This window comes from Aulonocara stuartgranti, assembly GCF_965226115.1.
Source record: "Aulonocara stuartgranti genome assembly, chromosome: 9".
NCBI lineage: Eukaryota > Metazoa > Chordata > Actinopteri > Cichliformes > Cichlidae > Aulonocara > Aulonocara stuartgranti.
The window spans coordinates 30,746,673-30,757,641 of record NC_138960.1 but is presented as its reverse complement, the minus strand read 5'-3'; the positions used below and the strand labels follow the sequence as shown (position 1 = coordinate 30,757,641).

The 10,969-nt window shown below is 42.9% G+C and overlaps 1 protein-coding gene and 1 long non-coding RNA gene across 4 annotated transcripts; one reads left to right on the top strand and one right to left on the bottom strand.

Annotated features, from left to right (window-relative positions):
• Positions 1-1,530: 1,530 nt before the first annotated feature.
• On the bottom strand, positions 1,531-6,368 carry bloc1s5 (biogenesis of lysosomal organelles complex-1, subunit 5, muted). Of its 3 annotated transcripts, none has more exons than XM_082545579.1 (6): positions 6,017-6,368; positions 5,790-5,872; positions 4,977-5,106; positions 4,384-4,442; positions 4,044-4,229; positions 1,531-1,545 (listed from the first exon to the last, which is right to left on the bottom strand). In XM_082545579.1, the coding sequence occupies exons 1-5, from the start codon at positions 6,033-6,035 to the stop codon at positions 4,059-4,061; spliced, it is 462 nt and encodes a 153-aa protein (XP_082401705.1). In that variant the 5' UTR covers positions 6,036-6,368; the 3' UTR covers positions 1,531-1,545; positions 4,044-4,058. The 3 variants fall into 3 exon arrangements, with proteins under 3 accessions (XP_082401705.1, XP_082401704.1, XP_082401703.1); XM_082545578.1 differs by lacking the exon at positions 1,531-1,545 and adding an exon at positions 2,553-3,890 and having other exon boundaries at positions 6,017-6,365; XM_082545577.1 differs by lacking the exon at positions 1,531-1,545 and having other exon boundaries at positions 2,553-4,229; positions 6,017-6,352.
• Positions 6,369-6,492: 124 nt separating this feature from the next.
• On the top strand, positions 6,493-9,530 carry LOC309714830. The gene is made up of 3 exons (XR_014279046.1): positions 6,493-6,548; positions 9,149-9,252; positions 9,466-9,530. It is a non-coding gene; the product is annotated as an uncharacterized lncRNA (long non-coding RNA).
• Positions 9,531-10,969: the final 1,439 nt, after the last annotated feature.

The window sequence follows — 10,969 nt, the reverse complement described above, 5'->3', positions numbered from 1 at the left end:
ATTACCATTCACCCAAGACCCATCACCGACTCCCTGGAGTGTTGTTATGTTAGGATATTAACTTGGAAGCGCAGCGCTTTTGTTCATTGGCATTTTCATTTCGCACCTCTTAGTGACTGAATAACGGGGGCCCGTCATGTTGCACAAAAGAAAGAAAGTGAGCCCGCAGAGTCTGAAAATTCTCATAAGCTGTCATGAAAGCGAGGGCAACTTCCCTCGTCACTTTCTATTGTCCCAGCACAAAATATTGAAATTGTGCTCATGTCAGACTTGTTTTTCCCTCATCGCTCAAATAAAATGAAAACTGAAAGAAAGAAATTGCTTATTTGTACCAAGCGCTAAGATTCGCTGAAGTTTACATTACATTCATTTTGTTCCAGAAAGAGCAGTACATGAGAAAATGTGCAAATAAGCTTCTAATCTGATTCTCACTCATTAAAAGTCTATATGTGTTACAAATCAATTTGCAGAGCTTTAGTGAAAATCCACATATGCATTGTTAGCAGAAGCTCAAACACCTCTTGCATATCTATCTAATCATGCTGTTTTTAAAAATATATCTGCACCTTTAGAAGTGAGTGTTCTTTTTTCTCTTTAGTGTTATTTAAAAGAAAAGAATATTGTACTCTACACTGATTAGTGCGTAATTACATCTTCCAACTAACCGATTCGTTCTCATCTTAATCCCCTAATAAAAGGAGCAGGCATCGGTTTGTGGAAGCCACCATGTTGCCCGCCATCTTGAATAGAGATGGTACGTTCCACCTAATTGTGTTTTATGTATGTGGCTAGAGCAGGGGTGGGCAACTCCAGACCTCGAGGGCCGGTGTCCTGCAGGTTTTAGATGTGTCCTTGATTAAACACAGCTGATTTAAATGGCTAAATGACCTCCTCAACATGTCTTGAAGTTCTCCAAAGGCATGGTAATGAACTAATCATTTGATTCAGGTGTATTGACCCAGGGTGAGATCTAAAACTTGCAGGACACCGGCCCTCGAGGCCTGGAGTTCGACGCCCCTGGACTAGAGGAGGCAAGTTTTAATTGTGCCTGCACCTTCAGACTCAAGATATGAAGGAAGAATTTCCTTTCGACTTAAAGTTTTGTTGTGTAGACTGATGGTGAGTTTGCAAAACAACTAAAGATTTGCTCCCTACATGCAATAGCACCACATCAGATTAGTCTAGACTCCTTGGATATGACAGAGTTTGCCCTTCCCTGACATTGTGAGCTTTCTGTAGTGGCTGATTTACAAACACAGCAAGATCCTGAAAACTGATTCTTGGAGACATTTTCTTTTATTTGAGCCCATTTCTTAGTGAATCTCACTCTGTGTTATCTGAGCACGTCATCCCTGTGAAATATTCCATTCTGTTCCAGCGGATGTTGGAAAGCTCGTTTTCAGATGCTGTATCAGATTGCATTCACCAGCACACTCTCTTCTCCGTCCCTTGCTCAAAGGAGCTCCATCTGGGTGCTGCTGTTTCCTTTACCATTTATGTTGGCACGGACAGGAGCACCACCATGTCCAGAGAGCACTTCTCTGCCTGCAAAACAGGAAGAACGCACTGCTTTCAGATAGACACTGGAGACAGAAAACAAGCCAGCAACGATCCAGAGGCAGACAGAAGAGGATGGTAACGGGAGATTTTGAGCTGGTGCACAGCCAGTTTCTGCACTTGGCATCGTCTTACTGGAACACATGCCCTCGTCTGTGGACAATCTCTCCGTCCCAGCAACCTATGAGGTTGGAATACTTAATAGGCCAATGTTGTTTGTCGCATATCTTCTCCGTGTAAAAAAAGATCGAAGAATTCTGTTTGCCTTAGCCCTGAGCGTGAAATATAAGCTACTCATTGACACTGATCGATGGCAGTGACAAAGCAGTTACTTGGACAGGTGCTGAGGTTTCTGGCTGTACTTTGACTTAAAATCAAAAATTCCCATGAATGTCAAAGCCCGGTGTTATTGCAATCCTTTATTCGCAAACAGCTGCTGATCTAATTCCCAGACTGCTTCAAGTCCATTTCTTTTGGCAATGAGCATGTTTTTATTGACAGCAACAGCCTTTTAGCACAATCAGGAAGGGACAGCAGAAAGTTACTGTAAATTCAGCTTTCCCACACTGTCTCAGCCTTGTTAGCAGGCCGATTTGTTCTGGGTGTGTGGGTTTGAACGAGCAAAGAGCAAATCTTGCAATGGACAATTGAATGGTCAAACGTCTGACCTTAAATCTACACGAGCATCTTTGCAATCTGGGTTTAAATCCAGGCAGAACTGCTCTTTTTATCCAGGGGTATGATTATTAGCTGGCGTATGAAGTTCAAATCCCACATCGCATATATGGTATGACCAGACTCATGCGGTGCAGGGCTTCAATTTTCACCATTGCATTTATCCTGAGTGAAAGCATGATGAGCTCCACCAGCATAAAGTGGTAACTGTCTGGTGTTACCACAGGCCTGGGTTCAAAGACTGTCACTGCAAGGCCAACGGGACTTTTATAGGGCTGCAACCTCTTTTTACATTCAAGTCAGTTTAAGAGACAATGCAGTTTTGTTGAATTAACTTTATTTTTTAACCTGATATTATACAACAATGCTTAAAACTCATTACAGCAGGTGTAAATACCGAGCCTGTAAGCTCATGATCATAAACACCTCAGTGAAAAGGTAGCTCGCTGGCAGAGGTCGGCCACGTTCCCGTACTGTCACTCCTTGTCAGCTGATGATGGGTTGTCTCCGCGTTGGACATCTGCAGTACTGGGGCAGAGGGAAAGCATACGTCGGCATGCAGACATGCACTGAACAGAGCAGTGCCGGCCTTTTGCTCAAACATCGGCTTAGTGCCCTGCTCTGACTTGCACAGACTCGGGCAGAAAGCACAGAGAGGGTCCTTGCACAAGAGCAGTGGGGACGGCTCTCTGCCAGCCGAATGCCAGAATGTCACAAGTCTGCGGAAGGTCTCAGTTCTTAAAAGTTCCAACAAAAACGCTGCGTTGCTGCAGTCGATGAGTGAACTGTTGTCCAAGCGCGCTTCCTCGTGGAATCATTAGACTTGGCTATTCAGACGTCCGGTGTGTGTGCAGTTTGAAGGGAGTGCAGGCGTTTGAGGGGAGGTTCTGTTAAATATTTCTCCGTCTACGTTCTTTGAGATGAACTCTGTTCTCAGCCAAGCCAAGAATGTGCCAAGTGCACCCACCCATCCATTAACCTTTCCCGAAGTGTGCCACCGTGCGAGAAAACAAAACACTTCATTAAAAGCAGAGCATGTTGGTCACGGTCAAGTATTTTAGTTCTTTTCCAGTTAATATCACTACAGTTATATGCTATTGTGCTCATAGGCTCAAACTTACACTTGTTAGGAACACTACACACAAGGCATGACGACCATACAGGGCTACAGGGAGATTAAAGCCAGAGAAACAATTTCTTTGTTTTCATATAAGAATATTCAATTTGAGGTGGCAGGAGAAAGAAAAAAACAACATAAGCTGCTGCTGCATATCGGTTTCAGCAAAAAACTTTTATCGTGACAGTTTGTTGACCTGTAGCTAAATTGAGAGGTCACATGTTCCAAACACAGCAGAGGTGGTGAGAGACGGTTTCTTCTTCATGCACACCTGCCCACAAGGGCTTCTCGAGCGTTTAACGACCTCGCTTTAAGTGCTCGGAACATCTCCCCGCGGTGCCAAACTCAAGGCTGCTTTCGACACGATGTTAATTTACCATCAGGACTCTTCAGGCAGGCATCCACTAAAAACCCTAAAATGTTGAAAATCTCACAGCCAACGAACAATCAAATGACTGCTTGTTTAAAAATGACATATTCCAGGCTTTTTCTTTTCTTTTTTTAAATGCTGTACATATTCCATGTGCTTGAGTTTGAGGGCCTGTGAAAACAACAAGTTGTTAATCACGCTTTCATATTTCATCAAGCACACAGAGCAAAGTCAGTAGTTTTGTTTAGCATGTGTAACGCAGGCGTGCAGGACCGACTGTATTCACTGAATAAGAGAGGGCACATTGTGCACTCGCATCCTCACGTGAACATCAGCAGATCAGAGGGTAAACTTGGCCAGCTCCTTCTTCTTTTCGTTGTATTTAGCGCTGAGTTGTCCTACAGCCCGTGCGTGCTCTTCATCCACCTCCTCCTTTAATCTCTGCTGCTCCTTCAGGAACTCGGCCCAGTCTTCTTTCAGCTGCTCCATGTTTGCCTTTAGACGGGTGCCCTGGCATGACACGAGGAAATCAAAATAACACAACAAAATTTATTTAAATGTTAAAGTGAATCATGCACTGTGCTGTATAAGGAGGGGAAATTCAAACTATCCTAAATGCCTTTAAAGCAACTTTTTTAGAAGTTGCCTTGGTGTGTGTCTTGACCTGTTGGGCCTCTAGCTCCCTCTGCTGGACTCTCTCTACCATGTGATTAGCAGCCTCCACTGTTGGACATAACAAAACAAAGGTGCGAAAATATTATTTCCACACATGAGTCAGACTGAATTCTCAAGGATGCCTAGAGACTCAAGATCTTAGCAACAGTAAGTTCACAGTAAACTACAGCATGGATGGAATAAACTCAGATACAGTATCTGTCTGTACAACGGTGATAACAACTGAATACTGGTTATGATGTTTGTTACAATGTTACTTCCTCCTCTGAGTGGTCATGGCAACAGCCAGAGGAGACATCATACAAACAAGCTTCTGCTGCTACACCTCGACTAGATTTTCTTATTTGGATTTCCAAACATTCATTCACACACGTTGAAGCTGTAGAGCTTGTCTCCATGGATACAAATGAAGAGGTAACACAGAAACAAATTTGCTGCAGAAAAGTAAAGAAAAAATGAAAATACTTAACACATTAAGGCAAACGACTAAATTATGTGAATGATTCATGAACTATGAAATAAGATTTCAGCAAAAAACAAACAAAAAAGGTTTCACGTGTGGCTGCGGGTGGAGTAACTTACACCGTTTATTGATGTCAGACAGCTGATGTTTCATGTCCTCGAAATTTGCTGGTGGCATTTGCTCGTTCGTTTCCAGCACACTTTTATTGATGTTCTCCAGCAGACGGCTCTCCCTGTACCCCCGCTTTTCCTGAACGACAGCACAACAAGTCAGCCCACGCTCTACACAGCAGCTGGGTTTTTTGCCACTAAAACAAAGAAATAAATAATTAAATAAGGTCGCTGAGTGCAGATGTGACAGTTAAATTTGAATTCCTGTCTGCATAGACAGCGACAGATATGTGACTTTTGACCATTTATGACAATTATTTGCTGTAATATTGGACGCAGACTGCAAGTAATTGCCAACTTGATCCCATTCAGTCACAGGCTGATAGCAGACTGACTGTCTTATGGCAACATTTACAGCAGGTGCTAGTAACAGAGTCTGTATCCTTAACAATCTCAGCTAAGCTAATCAATAAGAGTATGTGTTAATGCAATACTCAGCATATTACAAAATGTTTCAAAACTGAATAATATCGTCATAGGCTGTCTGGTGATTCCCACCTCTGCTTCAAACAGTAGAAACTAATTGGCTCTGTATGTGAAAACAGTCTCTGTATTTCTTTTGATTGTTTTTGGTTACTTGCAACTTCGTGTTGGTTCTCTGTCACAATGGTGTGAAGGTTTATCGCTGATATCAGGTATAATTGGGACTGGAACAAGCCAGGCTACATTTTTAGGTTTTCAAGGGGTTGGCACAGAGGAGTGTGTGGCTGAGTGACTCTATGCAGAGCAGTCATCAAACTCTGTCATGCTTTCACAGTGTACCTCAAACTCTCTCATAAAGTAGCGGATCTCTGCATTGATGACCGGTCTGTGGTCCAGCAGTCGTGACTGGATATCACCCACATCTGCAGGATGAGCACAGATTGGAATAAACACACTTCACACAAAACAGACACATTTAACAACTGTCTGTGCTTTATTAGCTCAGCGGTGGTTTTAAATAAGTGCTTTAAAAAGCAAGGAGAGAGGCTGATAAGAGTTTAACTCACCTTTAGCGATCTTGTCCATTATTTTGAGCTCTCCTGTCAGAGTCCCTTTACCTTTTATCCCTCCCCTTTGGGGCAGCTAGTTAGCTTAACCAACTGCTAGCTTTCCTCCAAATGCTAAGCTAATTCACAGCAGAAGACGTAGTTAATATAGCAAAACTACTAGCTATTAAACCTTAAACCAACAACGATGCAAAATCCTAACACATATCACATGACTCAAAATACAAACGCTACTTCCGGGAATGCTCTGGACTGAACCAAAGTAGCGGAGAGGGGTGTTCATGATCTTTAAAGGTGTATTTTATTTACATTCCTTGAGGGTTTGTTATAGTTGGGTTACTGTGACTTCCTACTACAATTTTTTTTTGAAATTTTGTAGGTGGATGCACGAACCTAAGTTGGAGGACAATGACGTGTTTTCTCCGCAGGCTCGCAATGAGTGGCTCTGGCTTGTGTATGAGGCTGTGTGGTGTGTGGTGCCTGGTTGTGGACAGCAGATGTCAGTGTTACTCTGCGGTGGAGCAAAGCGGCTGTAAGTATCGCTGTTTGACTCTCAGTTCCTTATCAGTAGAAAAGCCAGGCTGTTACAAAGGCTATATATAAATTTATTCATTATGTCAAAATCTATGCAGCAACTACAAAATAAAATAAAAATTCAGTCAGTCAAAATATTGATTTTAAGTAGGACTGTACTTGTATACTTTTACTCGGTGATAAAATAATAATAAATAAAATAACGGGTTGCCAGGTTGTGGAAAAATCTATTTAGCTCGTTTGTACATTTGGATTTAATATTCTTAAACTGTATTCCGTTTTTTGGGTAGACACTGCCCAAATTTACCTTCTGTGATCTGCCTCCTGGAAAGCCTGCAGGCTATCTAAACCCAGTTAAATTTATTAACAGCATATTCATATTTATAGAAATATACCTTAGAGAGTGGAAAACACTGAGTAACATATATTTGTAACTGTGTTCTAACTAAGAGAAAGAATACCCAGCAGCTAGAGGAATTGTTCAAGACCAACCCAAAAGTTTCTCCTATTAATGCTTGTAATAAAAAAAATAAAAAATAATCAACTTATCTTCATTGAATTTGTTTGTGCTAAGTTTGTCTAGTAATTGGAGAGCCATAGTTCTTTTTGATAAAATATTATTTAGATTATCCTGATATATATTCTTTATATATTCTTTGGGGAATGCTCACAACTCCTGTAATAAAAGATATGCACAAAGAAAATGTGCAGAAAAACCAGAAAGTAGAAAAATAATTTAAAACCCCCCAAAAATATCATTCCCACTTTCCTGACCTTCATATGATTAAAATCCAGGGCTGGTAAAAACACCAGTGCCTGAATTATCTTGTCTAAGCAAATGCTTTTTTCCACACTTGATAAAATGCAAATATATGAGCATGAATATATTAATAAACTCAGCACTTGTGGCAAGAGCAAAGTATTTCCATCAGAAGTGAGGAGAGGTGTTGTTTGGGGGCAAATAAGTTTGCTCGTGAGCCCCAAATTCACTTAGACTGTCATGCTCAGTTAAGAGAAAACAAACATTAAGACACCACTTAAGTCCCAGCGCTGTCCACATTGTTTAGTTAAACACTCATTACATGCACCATTAGTTTTGAGTTGGGCCTATTAAAGAGATTAAATGATTGATCAACAGCTGAGGGATAAAAAAACAAGGCCTTCGCTGACGCCTCGGGTTTATGGGAAAAAGCTGAGAGGATCTGTGACAACAAAACATGTCAGAACCAGCAAAGGCCTCTCTGACAGGAATGTGCATCCTGTTGTTTACTTATTCATGACTCTGCAGGGTGAAATTAAAAACATTAAGATCAGCTCGGCGAATGGTGGAGAGGCTGTATTTTCAGATTTTATATATATATATTTTATGTTTAGATTAAAATATCACCTAATAAGTCAAGCATATGACAGAAAAACATAAACAGAGCAACCAAAACAGATTCAATTATATTCATTAATATAATGATTTTGGATTTTCGGAGTCAGTAAAAAAAACAAAACAAAACATTTTTTAATAATTTAACTTTATTAGTAGTTTAATGTAGATTTCACATGTTGGAGTTTGGAGGTCATTTCTGTAGATAGCACGGAAAAAAAGTTCCATCATACCAAGTAAACAAACACGTGTCAAAAGCTACGACAATAAAGAATTTGGAGAGCCCAGCCAGCATCAACATAACGAGGAAATATGTGTCCTTCTGCATCATTATCTGCGACGCCGGGCCGCAGTTTGCATGCGAGAGCTCGGTGCACGATCAGGTTTCCCTGTGTTTCTGTCTCGCAGGTCTATTAAGGGAATTCTGCTTTTTTATTTGACACTCCAGTCAGCGCAGAGCACAAAGCCTTTCTGGGACACTCTCCAAAATTGTCACTTAAAAAAGAAAAAGAAAAAAAAGAAGAGGCAAAGTTGCAGTCTTGTAAAACTTTAAATAATATGTCAGGACTTGAGGTTATTCAACACAGGTTAAAAGTAACCAGCTGTTATTATTTATAGCATTTTTACATTGTTGAGCCGTTTCACACAAATCTTTTGAGCAGTAAATGACAAATACAGTGAATTCTATTGCAGGGAGATCAGTAGATCAAACATTATTATACTCTTTCCATCAGGTATTTATGTATTATTGTGTTTCTTCAATATAATCATTCATTTAAATACAATAACACTAAATTCAGGAATTAATATAAATGTCATTTTTTTACACTTCAGTATTATATTATATATTCTATTATGATGCTGAAGTATTCCATATTATTGTGTAGAGTAAGCAGGGCTGAAGCAGCAGCAGTGTTTCTCCTCCTGTGAGTGCACGCTTGCCAGTATCCAGATGATCTCCTGCAGCACTTCCACTAACGGTGCTTCAGCGGTGCAGTGGGACGTCTGTGAGTGTGGTTTACCAAACATGCCCACTGGCCCTGCGAGCTCTCGCCCCGGTGACGCTCTTGCCTCTGTGTCTCTCTCTCTCTTTCCCGGACCAACCACGCTGGCCCTGTAACAACGGTGCTCGCATTACCCACTGGGTATAATTATCCTGCACTTAGCTGCTCTCCATTCTCTCTCCTTCTCATGTTTTCTCTCGCTCTGTCTCTCTCTCTCAGCTTGGTTGGGTCTTGACACCGAGGTCCAGGCGGAGGGCCGCGGGGCCGCTGCTTTGTGTTCACAACATGCTGTATGCCACTGACTGCAACACAGTTCTGAACAGGTGGGGCTGCGGTTGATGGGAAAGGGAGAAGGGAAGGGAAGGGGGGGTGCTACTCACTAGATGCTAAGGCCTCTGGGCTGGAATGAAGACGGGGGTGGTGGAGGGTTATAGGAGAGGACCTGCTGCCCAGCAGCCCACCTATGTGCTTTTTCCTTTCTCTCTCTCCATAACCAGACCCTGTTTCCACTGAATGCTGCTCTCTCTCTCTCTCAGTTCATGGGCAGAAAGCAGGTCATTCGTCCAGGCGCCACCACTCTCTTGTGCGACTGCTTGCTCGGAGGTGGAATGCTTCAGAGCTGTCCACCGTGGAGAAGACGTGCGACAGTCAGTGCAGTGCAAGACTGGAGTAGAGCAGGAAGGTAAAGAACCAAATAAAAACACTTAGGAGATGTATGCAGTGGCACTTAGAAGTCACAAGCCAGTGTGCAGTATGACACTGCCCCGCTGTCACGCTGTCCCGTGGCCTGATGGGAAGGCACAGTGGCAGTACATGGCTTACAGGCTGAAAATCAACATATGTAGTCATCATTCTGCGCTTTTCAGGGAAGGAGAAGATTTTTCTTTTCTCTTTTGCAGTAAAATCAAACTGAACATTGTCAGATGCATCTTGCAGTGCCTGCCTCTTTTCCTTCCAGCTGGAGATTGGCACTCAAGCATTCAGGGACTGGAAGTGTGTGTGTAGATAGGGGGCGACCAGTGTGTCGGCCGCGATTAGCATTTGCAGCAGGCTCCTGCTGCCATTTCGGGACTCGTCCCAGAGATTAACGGCAACTGCACTGTCATTTCTCCCATGGGGGGCTGTCCCCCTGTCCTCTCCCGTCCGAGCACGGGTAGGGATCGCCTCTATTTCCAAGAGGCAGTGAAGGGGTCGAGCAAGGGCAACAGGCTGGGGGAGGCTCCAAACCTGTTGAGGCAGAGCTTCCTGCAAAGTGTCCACAATCAAAGTGACAGATGTAGCGTGGAGGGAGAACTGGACAAAGGTATCTCTCCATTTGTTGAGGACCAAATCACTTCTCCAGTCGGAGGCATTTCGAACACACACACACACACACACACACACACACACACACACACACACACACACACACACACACACACACACAGATTTAAATAACACACGTGCATACACACACTACAACTTGAGCAGAGGAGGAGTTTAAACTGTGAGGTTTAGGGGAAGAGTCGACTCAGCTCCACTTGATGGTTTTTGAAGTTTTTCTTCAGTTGTGTGTGTGTGTGTGTGTGTGTGTGTGTGTGTGTGTGTGTGTGTGTGTGTGTGTGTGTGTGTGCTGGGTGATATTGGATGTGGGACTCAGGAGAAAGGCAAAGAGTAGAAAAATGGGGGTTTGCCCTGGGGTCACGCACACAAACTCAAGCATGCACTCATACTCGCATACACACACATGCACACACTTCTCAGGCTGCTGTGGCATGTTTGGAGCAGTGCCTCGTCAGATTAGGGCCATGCTAGCTGTGTTTGATGGCCAACCTGGACAGACAAGGCCTGCCAGGCACAAACTGCTCAGGCACATGATGTCAGGGCAGAAACACATGCACACACACACACACTTACACACAAAAATTATCCCGCGCCAGACCAAAGAGACAGATGACACCCAGCATGAAGCTAAAGCCAAATCTGTAAGCATCCGCTGCGATCCAGCTGGCTAGCCCTAGGGTACCTGTCTCTGCGAAGTGGAATCAGCGTCACCCCCGT

What these genes read in the sequence shown, in the direction of transcription:
- bloc1s5 (XM_082545579.1), bottom strand. An exon ending in ACTTTATGAGAGAGTTTGAG is followed by an intron (nt 5,107 to 5,789) that starts GTACACTGTGAA and finishes GCTGTCGTTCAG; the next exon opens with GAAAAGCGGGGGTACAGGGA. An exon ending in GTCTGACATCAATAAACGGT is followed by an intron (nt 4,443 to 4,976) that starts GTAAGTTACTCC and finishes TATGTCCAACAG; the next exon opens with TGGAGGCTGCTAATCACATG.